Raw genomic sequence first — 16,752 nt, 5'->3', positions numbered from 1 at the left:
AAAGGAAACAACGTTTTGAAAAAAAGGCATTTTATTAAAAAAGAGGAAAAATAAAATTACATAGAACACATTGCGCAACATTTATAAATAATAATAATAGTATATATTTATACGGATCCACATAAAAACATTATGCGTTAACAATCTTAGTTTACAAAAGATACAATTACATTTTGTCATGTATTATATTATGAACCATTTCCTTTTAACATAAAAAATACTTATGCTACAAATATTATGTACGGGGGACCCGGAGAATCACACACTATGTAAAAAATCGACTAAGTAAATATCAACTAAAATTAAACAACACTATTATAACGTCAAATTGTAGATTTAGTAACGATTAAAATTAGTCGAATTAAAATATGAATTTAGGCACACTGGTTATTCTCGACTAAATGTTTTCAAGTCTGTCTTTACTGTATTAGTACCATTACTTTCTCCGATCCTAGGCCTACACTTAATTAATGCCTATTACTGGCCTTCAAGGAGGAAAATTAAGGCACAGAATATTTGTAGCAGTTACATTACGTTGTCAGTCACTCTAATAAACAAAAATCAACAATACGCGTCCTTACATACGAGAAAATTTATAATTATCACTGAAAATAGACAAAATAGATTCTGAAAAGTATTCGAGACGAGTTTCTGGACGTGTTTATCACAATTAGATGTTATTGCACCTTTACATTGATTGGCTAAGGACTAGTTAGTCTATTATATTCGACTACATATTTAGTTTAAAGTCCATTTTCAGTAATAATTCGAAAATCTACTAGGTGGTCACTGTCAATATGGCCAAATATTAATTACTAAGACAGTAAGGTATAAATTTGAAAGCTCAAAGCGCGTGTTTTATTAAATATTAGACTTATTGCACATTTGACGATTACAGATCACAAGTTTGTGCGAGCAAGCACATTAATAACTAAAAATAAATATATCAAGTTAAAACAATTCCATTAAAACATTCAGTGTTTCCAACAACAAAAATAAACAAAAGTAATAATGGTAACTTTATTTTTAAATCGTCGTAACTTTGAAGAAATGAGGTAGAAAATTTTGTGTAGACATTCAAATATTTTGGCTGACGTTATTTATTTTAAATTTATGTGGTAATGAAATCTAATATTTTGCTTCAAAATTGGCTTTGATGGTGGGCTCTAGCGATACCTAAACTAATCCTAACATTTTAACGCCATGGGAAACTGCAATTTACTCAGATACTGGCAGTGTTTTAGTTTGATTACTTCTCTTATTATTACATCTAACTTGTGTTGTCGCAGCTAATCACAATGTTGCCATCTTCTAGTTTATATTCTCTGCTGGATTATTGGAGATTTTAATTGCTTTGAATCAAATTTAATAGGTAATTAAGGTATCTGAGTAAACCACACTCCAGCAGTGACAAAAAGCGGGTAACATTTTCAACATTTTAAATAGTCAGCGACGCTTAGAAATCCTACGTTTTACTTAAATACTAAATTTTAAACTTCATTTTTTTCATATAAATATATGTAAAAAAGCCTATATATTGTATATGTCAGCAGGGTACATAGAGTGTTGTACTTAGAGAGTTTTCTTTAAATAATTTATGTGTATTTTTGAAAATGATGCTTTGTGCACTTCGCAAGCGTATCTCATGAGATGAAAATCACAGCATCCTTATGTTTTTGTCTGCGTACGGTGATGCGATGTAAGTCCTGGAAAAAGTGAGATACTGTTAAAAAGGGATAAATACATTTATTTTTTGACATAAATGAGTCAACATTGGCGGAAAAGGTGATGGTTAAAGAGTTCTTCCATAAAAGTTAAGTTTTATTCATTGGTTGTTTATTGTGTTGACAATATTCCAAATGGAGTCAACCTTGTTTCCAAATAAATTGCTAGTTACGTTACTTGTAATGTAATAAGCCAATCTTAATAAGTAACCCTTAAGTAAGCTATTATATATTCTGGCAAAGAGGCGAAAAGAGGATGTTCTACTAGCAAAGTGTAGTAATCATATGTATATTAGGGGAAAATAAATTTGCCAAATAGTAGTACTGTGTTGTAAAAAATAAAATAGTGAATGACATGCAGACGACATCAAATACCTATTTACATAAGTTAACAATAATAATATCTTCATCTAAATAAAAATTATACAAGCAACATTTAAAACACGTTTTTCCTTCAGCGAAAATAAAATAAAAACTAACTGCTAATCTGGTTTTTAGTTAATCCATGCATAAAAAGCCGAAATAAAAATTGCATTTTCACTGTCACACGCAAAAATAAATAAAATCAGAACTGTATGCTCCCTTTCACATTCTTAAAACACAAACACGGTACATACACATATCTCAAGTGTCGTCAACAACTTGAACAATTAAGCTACATTATAATTAACGATATTTAGGTCCACTTAGAAAGAATTGCTGGGCTCGGCGAGGGCTATTACCCTTCGATCGCCCGATTGGTAGAACAGTCAACTGAAATAAGCACTGGGTCTATCTTCAGTACTTTAATTCGAAGGTAATATGTTGGCTCGTCGATTCTCTCGTTGTACTAATCAAGTTAAAATTACCCTTTTTAAGGCGTTCTGTCAGAGCTTTTACACGGGAAGTCTATGGGTCGACTATACCAAAAAAACGCTAGAAATTCTGCGCGTACAATATAATAACATTTTCAGGATGCTGCTCGGGCTGCCTCGCTTCTGTAGCGCGTCAGGAATGTTCGCGAGCAATCGAACGGATGGTTTCGCCACCATTCTTCGGAAGCAAACATTCTCCATTATTACCAGAATACGGGGCAGCCGGAATAGTATACTGAAAACAGTTGCGGAAGATGTTGGGTCTCCTATAATGAGACATTTAGTGTGGAGGCTAATTCATTGACTTCTATTTTTCTAAATACGGAGGTATTTAGAAAAATAGAAATTAATATATTTAATAAATATCGTATATTATTCATTCATGTACTAACAATTAGTTTTAAGCAAATTGCATTTTACTAACAAATATGGATTGTAATGGTCTGATAAATAAAGTTATTTGATTTATTTGATTTGATTTGATTACAGTCGGTACTATGAAGTATTGAACCGCAAGAGTTATTTCCTACTACGCCCGCTATCAGATTGATGGCGCTGATCAGATTTTCATACAACATTATTTCTCGATGGTTAGCCAGTTGTCGATACGCGTTGCTACAGTTTGCTTTCTAGAACATCTACTTGTGTTTAAGTTGTTTGACGATATAACTTTCCACAATTGGAAGATTGGATAACTAAGACTTGGAAGAATGTGTGTAAGGAGCATATAAAATCATAACCATGCCACACAGAAAACGTAAAAATAAATAAATAAGTGACGACTACAAACTTTAATAGTTTTAAAGAACCTGAGTGAAAATTGCTTGTAATCATTTTTTTGTATTTTTTTAATATTTTTTCTTGCAGTCTTCTTTCTTAGCTTGACTATTCACTTAGCACTGGGAGCATGGATCTAGAAAAACGTATATAAGAGGTTAATTTTGAATAAATATATATTTACATAGATAATATTTTTCTTTTCATGATTTGCACTTTTTAAAACCAATTTTTTCCCTAATTTTACTCAAAAAAACTTTCGGAAAGTAGGAATGTAAAGTAGGTTTTGGAAATACAAGAAAATAAGTGCAAATCATATAAAGACAGACAGATTAAATTATAGACAGAGTAGAGAAAATACATTTTGAAATATTTGAAATATATAAAATAAAATTATAATAATATTATGAATAGGAATGATATATTATATACATTTTTATAAGCAAAGCAAGAATGAGTGAAATTATGATCAATGATTTTTCCAATTTCACTTAAATTAATACAAAATCTTTGCTTATGTTATTAATTTTACACTCAGAGTGAAATGTATAGTTTGTGAAGGAAATAAATATAGTGATTTTATTACAAAAGTATTTAAAAAGGTAGACTAGAAGATAATTTTGTAACGAAATATGGCGCGCGTGAATGCCAGCCACAAAAATAACAAAACATCAGTTTGGGCTTTCCGACAGCTATGTAAAACTTTCCAAAATATTCCAATATGAAATTAAACCGAAAAATATATCGACAATTAAAATAAGTTTATCCGAGTAGCAGTTGCATAAAATCTAAGTAATTGAAAGAAAAAACTGGCAACATTTTACCGGAATTCCCCAGCAAATGTCTTTAAATATTTAATATGGCAATGGTGCCTTTGTCTGTCAAAAAACCCAAACGAATGAGCTAGAGTGATCGCTATCAGAATATTAAAAATGATTAAACTAATCGAGTACCTTCCATTTCCAAAGCTATGGGAATGGGACCTTTGGCAGCGTTGAAAATAAAAATACATATAAGCAATACAGCATAGATGGAGTTATTATATATGAGCCGACCAAAAAACAAACGTTTGTCAAACAATTTTAAAATATAACAGACGGCAAAAAATTATAATTCGATTATCCCATTGTCAAATTTTAACGAATAATTTTTAGGATTTAAAGAGATTCTCCATTTATTGTCTGTCAAAAATATCACAATAATATTCCACGAAAGTGTTCATGGAAAATACGTTGATAATGGAAAAATCAGTCGTTATTTTCAAAATGTCTGACTTTTACAGAAAATTGTTTTTTTTTTTAATTTAAATTGATAGTTAGGTTAGAATATTGACAGTATTTTCTGCTTTGTTTTTGGTCGCTATAATAGAGTATTACGAGATAAATGCGTGTAAATTGTAAAATGCAAAATGTCGTCTTTTATCAGAAATTAATTTACGAATTCAAGTGCAGTAGTAGTAGTCGTACATTGTTTTTTTTATATTTATAGTTTTGCAACTATTTATGCATAGTTTAATGTTATTTTTATTCACCATACTTATATATTTTTAAAATGACCCTGTTAGTTATTTCTGATAAAAGTTTTTCTATGATAGTTCGAATGACATAAGCATATTTTCCTTTAAATTTTTCAACAATCTTTTTTCTAATAGAAATCATATGAATAGCTTATGTTCCAAACTACGGCTGTTTTTTTTAAATAATGTTATAATTACATAGCTACTGATATATTGTGGCAGAATAGTGTATATTTAATGTATTAAGGACTTGTGTAATATTCTTATAATTTATTATAAAACAGTTTCGCCATTTTATTTGGCTTATAGCAAAGTGCAGGGGTAGTATAATTGACAAATAACAAGTCCTTATTAATTTTGTCTATAATATTTTGAAATTCTGTGAAAACATTTATTTTATTCCATTTATTTTCAATATATTTTCCTTTTGATTTTATATACACTTTTTAATTATTTCACCAAAATGTTTTCACGAAAAAATTGCAAGTATTTAGTATAGTTTGTCGTGTTCTATTCTACTTATAAAATAATAATTCGTACTAAAACTTACCTTCTCTGAAAACAACAATCTATAATAATTTCATTTATGAGCATCAATTTTTAAATTTATAACGTGACCAGTCATTTAATTTTTTTTACCAAAATACTAAGAAAATGAATCAATATTATAAGTTTAGATTACAGATGATTAATGTATAAAAATTGATACTAATTCTTATAGCAGACATTTTGTACCAATAATGTTAATTTCATAACTTGTTGTTGATACCTTCCATATTTGTCACCTATTTGCTACAACGTACATTTTGAAGATATGTGTAGTGTAAATTATTTAATGTACAAGTGGGGTGAAAAGAGTTGAAATACTGCTCCATCTTATATATAAAAAAAAATATGAAGAACTACATAAGTATGTTCTAAAAAAAACGTTCTTTGTAATCCCACCTCAACTTAACAAACTATCTACTATATAATTTTACAGCAAATATTAGGTAGAAATAAGTTTTACGACCAAAAGGAGCAGAGTACCAGTAAACATTGTTACAAAAACGGGGAAAATTTTGAGCCATTCTCTCTTCTGTGACGCAAGCGAAGTTGCGCGGGTCAGCTAGTCAGTTATAATTAAGTGTAATGCTACTCACAGCTCCATGTTGTGCACGGTGGAGCGCGGGCAGGTGGCGGGCACCTTCACGTGGCAGTGCTTGTGACACTTCAGCAGACAGTCGCGGCACTCGTACCCTTGCTTGCCGAGCCGTCGCGCTATCGTCTTTTCACATACTTCGCAAACTGTGCCACTGGAATGTGTTGACATTGGTTTAGTATTATAATACCTAAGTGTTTAAAAAAACTTATTTGATTGAGATAACTTTGTGTGTTTTAGGAGGTTGCTGGCTTATAAAGTTGTGTGTATTTTTCTTGAATTTATAGATTTGGTTTTTGAAGGACAAATGGAAACTTTTGGGAGCAATGTGAATGATGTTTTATGGAGGAGGATACAAATTGACTAAATTCTGCTTTAAAAATGAAATTTGAGAGTGATTGACAAAATATAATGTAAGTACATCCATAATCAATCAGAATGAAGCTTTAATTTCTTTGAAAATATTATATATCAGTTGATCTAAATCTCGTAATATTAACTAACAACTCTTTTTAGTAAATAGTAGTAGTAACTTTTTAGTAAATAAATTACTATTTTATACACTTTTGTTTGAAAAAGAAGATAACAAAGACCCTCTAAAAAGCGCGGTCTCTAAAAAAAATTACAAATAAATAATTATCTTGAAATAAAAATATATCGTTTTATTCAACTCACCCACTCAGATGTTTAGCAATAAACGTGTGTTCATTATAAATATGAAGTTTGACGCCCTTCCGCCGCCATCTTGACCTCTGAGCGATGGTCAGAGGCACCAGGTAGTGCTTCTTTATACCAGCCTCTATGGTCTCCAGCACCAAGGTGGAAGCCTCGTGGATGAACGTCCTCGCTGATGCCGTACTGAACCCGGACACTTCGCTAATAGATGATCTTTAGGTTTAATTTTCATTGCAATAATGACACAAAATGTTAGGTGATTGAAAGAAAAAATCGTATTAGTGACATGCGAAAATAGGCGTTATATTAAAGGACAATATAGCAATAATATGTGCAAGCAAAGACGTAATAAAATATAGCGTTTACATCCAAGCATACATATACAATAGTTTAGTATGAAAAACCAGTGTTACCAGATTGCAGAGTGCCATTACCCCCAGCGCATGTGAGTGTTGACAGATGAAAAAAAGATAAAAATTCCTTTATTAGTGTCTTTGATGTTATTGTTGTATTTTTTTAATTTTTGTCTATGGCAAGACAGCATTATTTGTATTATAAGCGGTGAAGTTAGTTGTTTTTAAAATATATAGTTTTTGGATGTTATATATTTATATATTCATGTTATAAATAATGTAGTCTTGCCAAGCTAACTGAAGGCAATGCCCAAGCATCTAAGATACTTTTAATCGAAGCTCGGGCTAAATAACTCAGTTATTTTAAATGTTAAACTTCTACAATATAAGAAGCATAGTTACAAATCTACAATCAACTTTTTTAATATTAATTTCACCTCTTTTCTTATTTCGTTGAAGGAAAATATTACAATATTTGATATAATTTGTCATAGTAATGAATGAAACACTCAAATACGTAGTTTTATGAATGAATGATTGAAATAAGAAACCCTTCACCATACTACTTTGAATTTTTTAACAAACATCGAAAGTACAGCCACACCTTTACAATTTTGTAACCCATTTAAAATCCATATCCCATTTCATATACATAAATAAAATTGACAGTGTCTACGCAATTTATAGTATTCAGAGAATGTTGTCTACTTGAAAAAGATGCTAAGTTATCTGAGAATATTAATTTAAAAAAAAGTATTGATGACTGATGTATTTTTCAGAGACTCTCTGCCCAACAATAATTTTGACTTTGAAATTCTACACTTTTTGTATAACACCCTACAAATTCAAAAAATGTTGCCATTATAAAAAAGTGTAACATGATAGATGTTAATTAATATAGTATATTTCAAATCTACTCTAGGTCCCGACCATTACTTTTCAATACCCATCTATTTAAATTTCTAAAACCCGTTATATTAAGTCTAAACTGAGTAATACTGACTATATATTTTCTATTAAGTCTACACACCATTACTGTCCTATATAAAGGTAGTAATGTGATGGTATGATTCGTACCTCCTGGAGGTCCTGGATTCATCTCCGGACTGCGCGGGTGACGCGCCCGCTGAGTACACGTTCCTATTGGGGATGGATAGGGCTTTCTCTGTGAATAGAAAAAGTAAATAGATTATACAAACATACATAAAATCACCCTTTCTTCTCATAGGAGTTGGCAAAGACCAGAAAAATCTAAATCGAATCATTTATACATTTAGGTTAAATGCTGACACTTATGATAGTCAATGATACAGAGAATGAATTTACCGCCAGTTCGGAAGGTAGGGCCAATGAGAAGAGCTGGCAACAAACTCCTGGCCACTCTTTTAGAGAACGCCACTCGGTAATATCCTTACAAACTTTCTTTGCCTCATTAACATCTATCTTGTCATACAGGACCATCGGTTACGAGTACTAAACATAGAAAATTAGATTATTTATTTATTAGTAACTCTCTTATATCAGTAGGGTCTCTGTTATATCACGAGGGTGCATTTCATACTTCTCTACCCTCGTTTTGATATTTTTAATGTTTGTTTCATGTAATAGAGGGCGAGCTTATTGCCATATACTTACCTGGCACGTTACCAAATTCCAAGCTACTATTGAGAAATTTTCTGAATTAAATCGCAAAAGGTTTTGTTCGATCCGGGAATCAAACCCAAGACGTCATGATCTGCTGATCAACATACTCGTCAACAACAATCTAACATACTCGTACACCCTCTAACCATACTGATTTGATTTGGGAATTGAACACAAGATCTCGAGCTGTTACACACACTACCAACTATACCACTAAGCAGTCAGCTTATGTCGTTATGTACTAACCATGATTATTTCTCTCAGCACTGATGCTGCGCACTCGGCTCTGGTTCTCCAGCTCCGAGTCTGTCAGGTCCAGCGACTGGCCGCGGACCCTAGACCGGCCTAGTCTGAAATATTATAAAAACAATATAAACTCTTTGATGTAAGAAAGAAGATCCACAAATTAGTGGCTGTCTGGTCTTCACAATGAAGTTTCTGCAAACTCATTTTAGATTTTCAAAGAGACCAGTAATTTATATACAAGAATGACTTTCGAAGTTATGCGCATCAGCTATATGTATAATGTGTTTACATGGTTAGGAAAATCATAGTAAAGAAATCTGGAATTGATATTTTTAACAATTCTACAATAAATTAAAGTTGAGGAGGTGGGAGTAACATTACCTTCTTTTGATAGTTCCAAAGAAATCCCTCCTACGCTTCTGTCGTGGCGCTGGCTCCGGCGGGACGTTCTCATTCTGATGATGGACGTAGTCTCCTTGCTATAATATCATTGATTGTTATTAAATAATGTAATTGCGAGACAAATGGCAATAATTTGATAAATATTGGTGAAAATATGATTGTTTTTAAATTGTGCTCATCACACTTAGCGTGAAATAACAAGTGTTTTTTATTCCAAAATTATTTGATGAAATAGTATTAAGTTAAGTTTGATATATCGTAGTGTAACTGTATTCTGCTGAAAATAAATTACATAAATAAATAAATAAAATCTGTGCATAAAAAACTTCACTGTGAATAAATACACATACTTACTAAATAAAAATCAACACAAAAACCAAAAACACAAAACTAAAATCATATTAATATATTTTAGTAAACTAAAAAAACACAAACATGACTTTACCTCCGTATCTCCGTTAGTTTTGGCGCCATTTTCTTTAATCCTTACTGTTTTCCCCGGAGACGTGTTAGGGCTCGGAGTTACCGGGGTTTCGTCCAAACTCTCATCAATTTTACCATTCTCTTGAGGTTTTTCCACATCCGTTTCCGCTTCAGCTCTTTCCACTTCGATGAATTTCCCCGAGTCGGTTATTTCCACCTTTTATGGTAGTTTTTTAAGTGTTAGTGTGGCAACACAGCACACGGGATTTAGTAGTTATTTTGTGACAGGCAATAATAACATTATGATTTTTCTATGATACCGTATTTTTCGGATGGACAAAAGATCAAAGAAAAATCCTTAAGACTGTATAATTTTCATTTTTAAAATAGTTTTGTTATTTCAAAACATCTTTTTATGACTAAACTTTATTCGAAATAGTTTCAATAAATATAAAAAGGGATCATAGTTAAATTATTTTTAATATTATTGAAACGAAACAAGTAATCTTAGACATACAACTTTTTAATTGATCGTCACAAATTAACTACCAAACAAAAACATGCCCAGGATGAAAAACATATGTACATAATCATTTAAACTGAAGAATTTAATAGCTTTGAAGCAACTTTTAAGCGTTTTAATTACTTAACGCGAGAGTTTAATTAAACGCAAAGTTTTTACACAAAAACAACATCATCTAAATATTATTTTATCTAATTTTATTTATGGCAACATTACTTTACTTTTTTATTATTTTAAAAATCGAAAGCACTGGCACGGCATTGTTTTTTTTAAATTAATAAATGCAAATGTCAAAAGGCTGGAATGCGAAAAAAATCTAGATTTTTCTAATGAAAATAGCTAGAATATTGTATTTTGCTCACCTTAATGGATTTCTTCGGTTCCTATGTTATCACAGCACACCCAGGCAATGGAAAGTAAATCAAAACGTGTTAACATTCGGTCACAAGGGGTCACACTATTTACACAAATCTGTCAATAACATTTTCGTAGCAGTTAGGGGAATGAGAATAGAAAAAAGTTAAGTCTCCTAAATTAACTAAAGAATGTAGGTCTACTTAATCTAATGTATTGAAAAACTATTTTATGTTTCTCTGAAAGTTGATCACTACAAGTAAAAACTAACATATTATCTAGTGTTATGTTTTAAAAAGGTCTAGGTAATTTATCACAAAGTATGACGGCACATTGCGTAAATCACTAAAAAGCACTGAATGATTGTGATTCAAAGTTTATAATAGCCACCGATAGATGGCGCTGTCTTCCTTTAGAGCCTAATTACTGTTGTATTTTTTTTCTAATTATCTAATTAAAAGACCTGCCTACATGGATAATGTTGTGCTAGCTATTCATTTGTATAAATTAACTTAAATATTTTTTGTTAAGAAAGTGTTTTTACCTAAATAATATTATAATATAACATTTAAAAAAAAATATCTCTATCTCATTCCCGTAACCATTAAACCCGGTCCTCTCATGGCCGGGCTACATACAAACATACAAGCAAACAAACATACCCTCTGCACAGAATGAATGATGAGCGTGGACTTGTTGGCGGCGCTCGTGGGGCTCAGCTCCAGCTCGCGGAGAGCTGACTCTGTCAGCTGGGAGTTGTCGTGACCTGGTGAAAGGATATAGTGCTGACATCTCGTGGGTGAGGCTAGTACTAGGGTAGGTAATAGTGACGTAGTAAAGATACGGAACTATAAGAATGGCAGTATGAAATTCGATAGCTAATCTAAGATTTTCTAGGCACAAACAACTAAACTACTTATATAAAGTTTATTTTCGCCGAAAATCTATGCATATTAAAGCCCAACCTCTATTCGAGGATTGACGTTCAGATTGTTTATTTATTTTTATTTACTGTTACGTGAAATATTTCGTAAAAAACACATCTTGTTAAAAGGAGTTTGACAACTTAATGGTGAGCCTTTAGCATGAACATATTTATCTAAATTTAGATTATAATAAATCTATACTAATATTATAAAGCTGAAGAGTTTGTTTGTTTGGTTCTTTGAACGCGCTAATCTCAGAAACTACTGGTTCGAATTGAAAAATTCTTCTTGTATCGAATAGACCATTTATCGAGGAAGGCTTTAGGCTATATAACATCACGCTACGGCCATGAGGCAAAATCGGGAAAATCTTTCTCTTATGTGACGCAAGCGAAGTTGCGCGGGTCAGCCAGTAATTCTATATAGTTCTTAAATAAAGTAGCTGTATGACACGGGGCACCGTCAGATACTTAAGCCTGCGGGTAACTGAGTTTTTTTAGTTTAGCAATAACGATTATTTTATTAATTTTTGTTGTAAAAAATTTCATACCCGTTTTTTTTGCATCAAAAAACAATATTAAGTGAAAAAGCATTAAAGTTACGGAGTAGGGGCTAATAACGTCACGATGTTGTACATTTTCTACTACAATGCGACGCCATGCGACTTTTCATCTCAATGTATCGCCGTAATTACTTAATTTTGTACACAAAGAAAATAACGTGTATGATATTTTTTGTTACACTATAGCAGAGATCGCTTTTGGCTTTTTTTAGGATATGATTAAATTATGAAACGGAACATACCGTTTTGTTTGAAGATAGTCTTGGTGGTGGTGGTGAGGTGTCCGTGCGGCGACAGCGTGCGCAGGCTCTCCTTGATCTTGACGGGGCGCGAGCCCAGCTCCGGGATGTCCGCGCCCTCGATGAACAGGAACTGGACAACAGAGATAATGTTTTAGATGCATTACTTAATAAATTCTAATAAAATCTAATTGTTTAGGCTGGATTTGATTGCACATTGAGGTTTTTTATGTAGTAAGTTCACTTTTCCGACTGATGTATATGTGTATGATGTATTTTTTTTTCTATATTACGAATGCTGAAGTCTGTTTGTTCGACTTTTACTCTTATACGACTAAAGTAATGCCTCGATTATGTTGAAATTTTGAGTGGCGATAGTTGTAAAGTTGGGACTAAATCCTTTTTATATTATATTTATGAAATTACATGAAGGGGGAGCCAAAATGGACTAGAAGAACATTAATAAATACTTTTTTCATATAGCTGTAAAACATTAATATCTTCTTTATTGTTTTTTGCAGCAACTTTTTGATCCAAATTTTTACGTAAGAAATATTACTACATTTAATTAAAAAATAAATTTACACAGGTCAAGCCTTCGCTAAAAATCTTAATAGGCAACAAACAAGATTGATTTCCACAGTAACAACATTCGTTACCTCCACAGTGAGGGTCCCGCTGACGTCATGTTCCTCCATGGGGCGGGTCTGCAGCGCGATCTGCTGGCGCTGCGACGGCGCCGCCAGCAGCTCGTCGATGCCCACCAGACCCAGACCTAGGAACCTGGCATACAAACATACAAACATACATACATGACATAACAGTACCTAACGATTAGAATTGTTTTGGAATTACTATTATTATTCACAGTCACAGTCTTACATTTTCTATTGAAGTAGACGTATTATATTGACGAGTAAAAATAGATGTTTCATGTCGAGACGGATCAAAATGTTACTCTTATTTCGTTATATTTATTTCAAAAGGATATTGCTATTTTCTATTTATTTTAATTAACTTTGTGTCTGTGGTCTTAGGACTAACTAAAACAGACTTCTTGTTGTCATAGAGGCCAATTAAATATAGATTATATTTAGCAGAAGATTGTACTATATATCAAAATGAATAAATGTTAAGATATATGTAAAACATACCTGTGTTGTGAGGCACCTCCGCCGGGTGACGGAGGTCCGGTGCGGTCGTACACTTCAAACAACAGCTCAGCTGTCTGCGGGGATAGGTCACTGGAAACAAAACAACATTTATCAATATCCAATAAAATATTACAGAATTTGATGTTTTAATTAAATTTGCCAATTTCCTCAGTAAGTCAGAAAAAGAGTGTACCTACATATAAAAATCACCAACCCACTGATACATGTCAAAGTCTTGATGCCGTCGGCTATATTTGTAAAACAGTTTACAAATCAACGTATCCCGTTAGATGCGATTTAAAATTTTCGAAAACGGTTTACTGTAACTAGCCTCAAAGACAATATTTTCGAAAGACCTCTCCTCTTTCCCTCCAAACCCCGCTATTCAAATACAAATGGACAAAAATACAGATTATGGATAAACAGTTACAAGTAATACTAACAATAGGAAGTGTTCCTCCCACTGCGGGCTGGTGGTCTCCTTCTTGAAGGCCGTCTGGTTCTTCTGCGGCGGCTCGTCCATCTCCACCACGCAGTACGGGGCTATGCAGCCCGTCTTACCTGCGAAATAACAAATATTTTGTATTTCAAGCTTTCAGATTTAATAGAAAACTACTTAATCTATTTGTGAACAAATTTAAAATTGTATTGTTCTTTAAAGTACCTAACACATAAGTCATAACATAAATTGTAGCTAAACGTGAAAAAGATTTTTTAACCTTGCCTATGTATTATACTGCAAAAGAAACTTTTTTCCAGTAATTTAACCGAGAAGCAGCGGCAAACCAATTTAAATTATTTTATTCGATATTGTCCAAAGATTATCATTAAAAAGTGGAACTTCGAATAATATCAACAACATTATAATTGTGGAGCTCGCTGAGGTTAAGCGACGCTTGCCGAAGTTGTTCTGTGGATGGGTGACCAACTTATACATATTGAGTTCCTCCGGGTTTCGGAAGGCACGTTAAATTGTGGGTCCCGGCTGACATATTCAAAGATCTTTGTCATTTGTTACCAGTAGTTAGAAGCTTGAAAGTCTGACAACCAGTCTTACCGAAGGGTATCGTGTGATAACCCAGGTAACTGGGTTGTGGAAGTCGGATAGGCAGTCGCTCCATGTAGAACAGTGGTATTCAGCTGCATCCGGTGAGACTGGTAGCCGACTCCAACATAGTTTGGAAGAAAGGCTAGGTACATAATTATAATTGATAGAAATTCTTTGTTTAAGTGGACTGTTAAGAACAACTGAATATGACTAGTATTAAAGCGATAAAAAAGTAGTCAATGTTATTATATCCTTACCTCCGAGGTCTTTAGCAGCGACCACTTTGACCAGTAGTCTCTTGTCGCCCAGCAGCGCCACGCTGCCGGCCGTCGAGTTAGGAGTCGACGTGTACAGCTGACGGTCTTGTTGTAACTGCACAAACAATAAAAAATACGTGTATTAGACGCACATTAGACATAGCTACTGAAAGGTATTCAAGTTAATACTGTTGTTGTTTGTTGTGATACACTATTTAAACATTATTATTTCAGGGCTAGAAGGTAAATTAAAAACAATCTTAGGGTGTTGATAACTAAAGTACTTAGCTTTTAATATAAATGTTACTGATACAATGACTTTAAAATTATGTTTTTCGGTATTTTTTTATTGAAACAATCATATTTTAAACTTTTAGATAGATTAATTACGTAAAAATAAGTAGAACTAAAAATGAACCAGAAACTCTAGGCTTCCTTTTATATCTATCTATTTCATCATGATGATGACTTAAAAATCCGGTTTAGTATCCAATATCCATCTTATGTTATTCAAGGGGTGGGGGTGCCAGTTAATGCCTGGCTGACACTTCGACCATTCCTGATCCTTTGTGTCACCCCCTCCTTTGCTGCTCTAGACGTTCGGAAGCAGCCTGTAGTCTTCTGGTTTAGGGTAACCGCATCCTAGAAGATCCATTATTTTCCTTCCTAAAGCATCACACTCGCACAGTATGTGCTACTGTGATATCCAATATCTATACTTATAATAAATCTGTAGAGAGGTCAATTCTGTACATTGAATATATTAAAAAAAAACCAATGGGGGATGTTTAGTAACGGATACTGATACCGAATCTGCAATTTATAATTTTCTTTTCTGTCTGTCTGTCTGTCCTTCGTCTGTATGTGTCGCTATCACGTAAAAACTACCGGATAGAATGCGCTGAAATTTTATATATGCATAGAATAAGTAGTGGAGCAACTTCTAGGATACTTTTTATCGCATAAAATTTCATAGATTTTTAGAAAATTTAAAAATATACGTAGAAATCGTTTGAACCTGCGTTTCCCGAAAGAGGCCATAGATGGCGTTGCAATCTATTTCACAACATTCGCATATAGTTAACGCGGTGCCATCCGTATCGATACCTGTTGTTCTCACCAACCAATAGATGGCGTTATAGTCAGCAACACAGCGTGTTTTTCCTAATTAATTTATTTTGATTGCTTTATTGTAAAAAAAAAAATACTTTTGAAACAGGCTATACATTAATAAGATTTTCAAACATAAATGTTGTATGATATATTACACAAAAATGTTGGTTTACGTGGTTCCGGTGCGCTCGGGATATACTAGATGGCAAACCGAGTAATTTCGTTTGTTGTCGCCCCAACTAACAGATGGCGTAGTAGTTCGTATCTCGTAACCAAATTAATTGGTTGCATTAAGGAAATAAATTGGATAGCTGTGAAACAGACTATGTGGTAAGTTTTAAAAAATAAACAACGGATGATATATTAAAAAATAATTACGGGTTACGCGGTTTCGGACGTAGTATCGCAAGTATACATTATTACGCGTGTGAAGAGCTCCGGCGCAGATAGGTCTATTTGTACCTATAATAATATTCTGAATCCAGACGGGTAAGCAATGGTCATTTTACAGTGTAAACTGGTACGAATACAGAAAAGAGCGGGAAAGAAGGTAACCACAGGCCTGCCTGAGCCTGTGTCACATTGTGTGCCCTTCGGGTCCCTTTCGTAAATAACCATTAGATGACAAAAGAGTTGTTAGCATTTTTATGTGTAGGTGTATCGAGTGCTTCGCAATTCGCGTAGTCAAACGAATAAGCAACAGTACGAAATTCACGCGAGCGGAGCCGCACGGGTCAGCTAGTCCATAATAAGGTGGACAAAGTTAAAGAAGTTTGTAACATATGGCTATTTAGCATGATAACTTAGTTTATTTCCTTGAA

General features: G+C 33.1%; 1 protein-coding gene across 9 annotated transcripts in view; it reads right to left on the bottom strand.

Moving 5' to 3' along the window:
* Window positions 1–13: 13 nt before the first annotated feature.
* LOC142984291 (uncharacterized) overlaps window positions 14–16,752 on the bottom strand; it is a 74,851-nt gene continuing 58,112 nt past the window's right edge. For 2 of the 9 annotated variants that reach the window (XM_076131779.1, XM_076131778.1), the window contains exons 7-20: window positions 14,819–14,933; window positions 13,957–14,074; window positions 13,514–13,603; window positions 13,019–13,142; window positions 12,363–12,492; window positions 11,295–11,398; window positions 10,641–10,661; window positions 9,778–9,972; window positions 9,312–9,409; window positions 8,931–9,034; window positions 8,118–8,205; window positions 6,688–6,900; window positions 6,014–6,166; window positions 14–1,706 (exon numbers count right to left, since the gene is read on the bottom strand). In XM_076131779.1, coding sequence (XP_075987894.1) covers window positions 1,658–1,706; window positions 6,014–6,166; window positions 6,688–6,900; window positions 8,118–8,205; window positions 8,931–9,034; window positions 9,312–9,409; window positions 9,778–9,972; window positions 10,641–10,661; window positions 11,295–11,398; window positions 12,363–12,492; window positions 13,019–13,142; window positions 13,514–13,603; window positions 13,957–14,074; window positions 14,819–14,933 — 1,602 coding nt within the window. In that variant the 3' untranslated portion in view covers window positions 14–1,657. Of the gene's footprint in view, window positions 1,707–3,368; window positions 3,492–6,013; window positions 6,167–6,687; window positions 6,901–8,117; window positions 8,206–8,930; window positions 9,035–9,311; window positions 9,410–9,777; window positions 9,973–10,640; window positions 10,662–11,294; window positions 11,399–12,362; window positions 12,493–13,018; window positions 13,143–13,513; window positions 13,604–13,956; window positions 14,075–14,818; window positions 14,934–16,752 lie in introns of all 9 variants that reach the window. The other 7 variants (XR_012960144.1, XR_012960143.1, XM_076131782.1 and 4 more) reach the window with 7 other exon arrangements.

This window comes from Anticarsia gemmatalis, chromosome 26, assembly GCF_050436995.1.
Source record: "Anticarsia gemmatalis isolate Benzon Research Colony breed Stoneville strain chromosome 26, ilAntGemm2 primary, whole genome shotgun sequence".
NCBI lineage: Eukaryota > Metazoa > Arthropoda > Insecta > Lepidoptera > Erebidae > Anticarsia > Anticarsia gemmatalis.
This window is presented reverse-complemented; position numbering and strand designations above follow the sequence as displayed.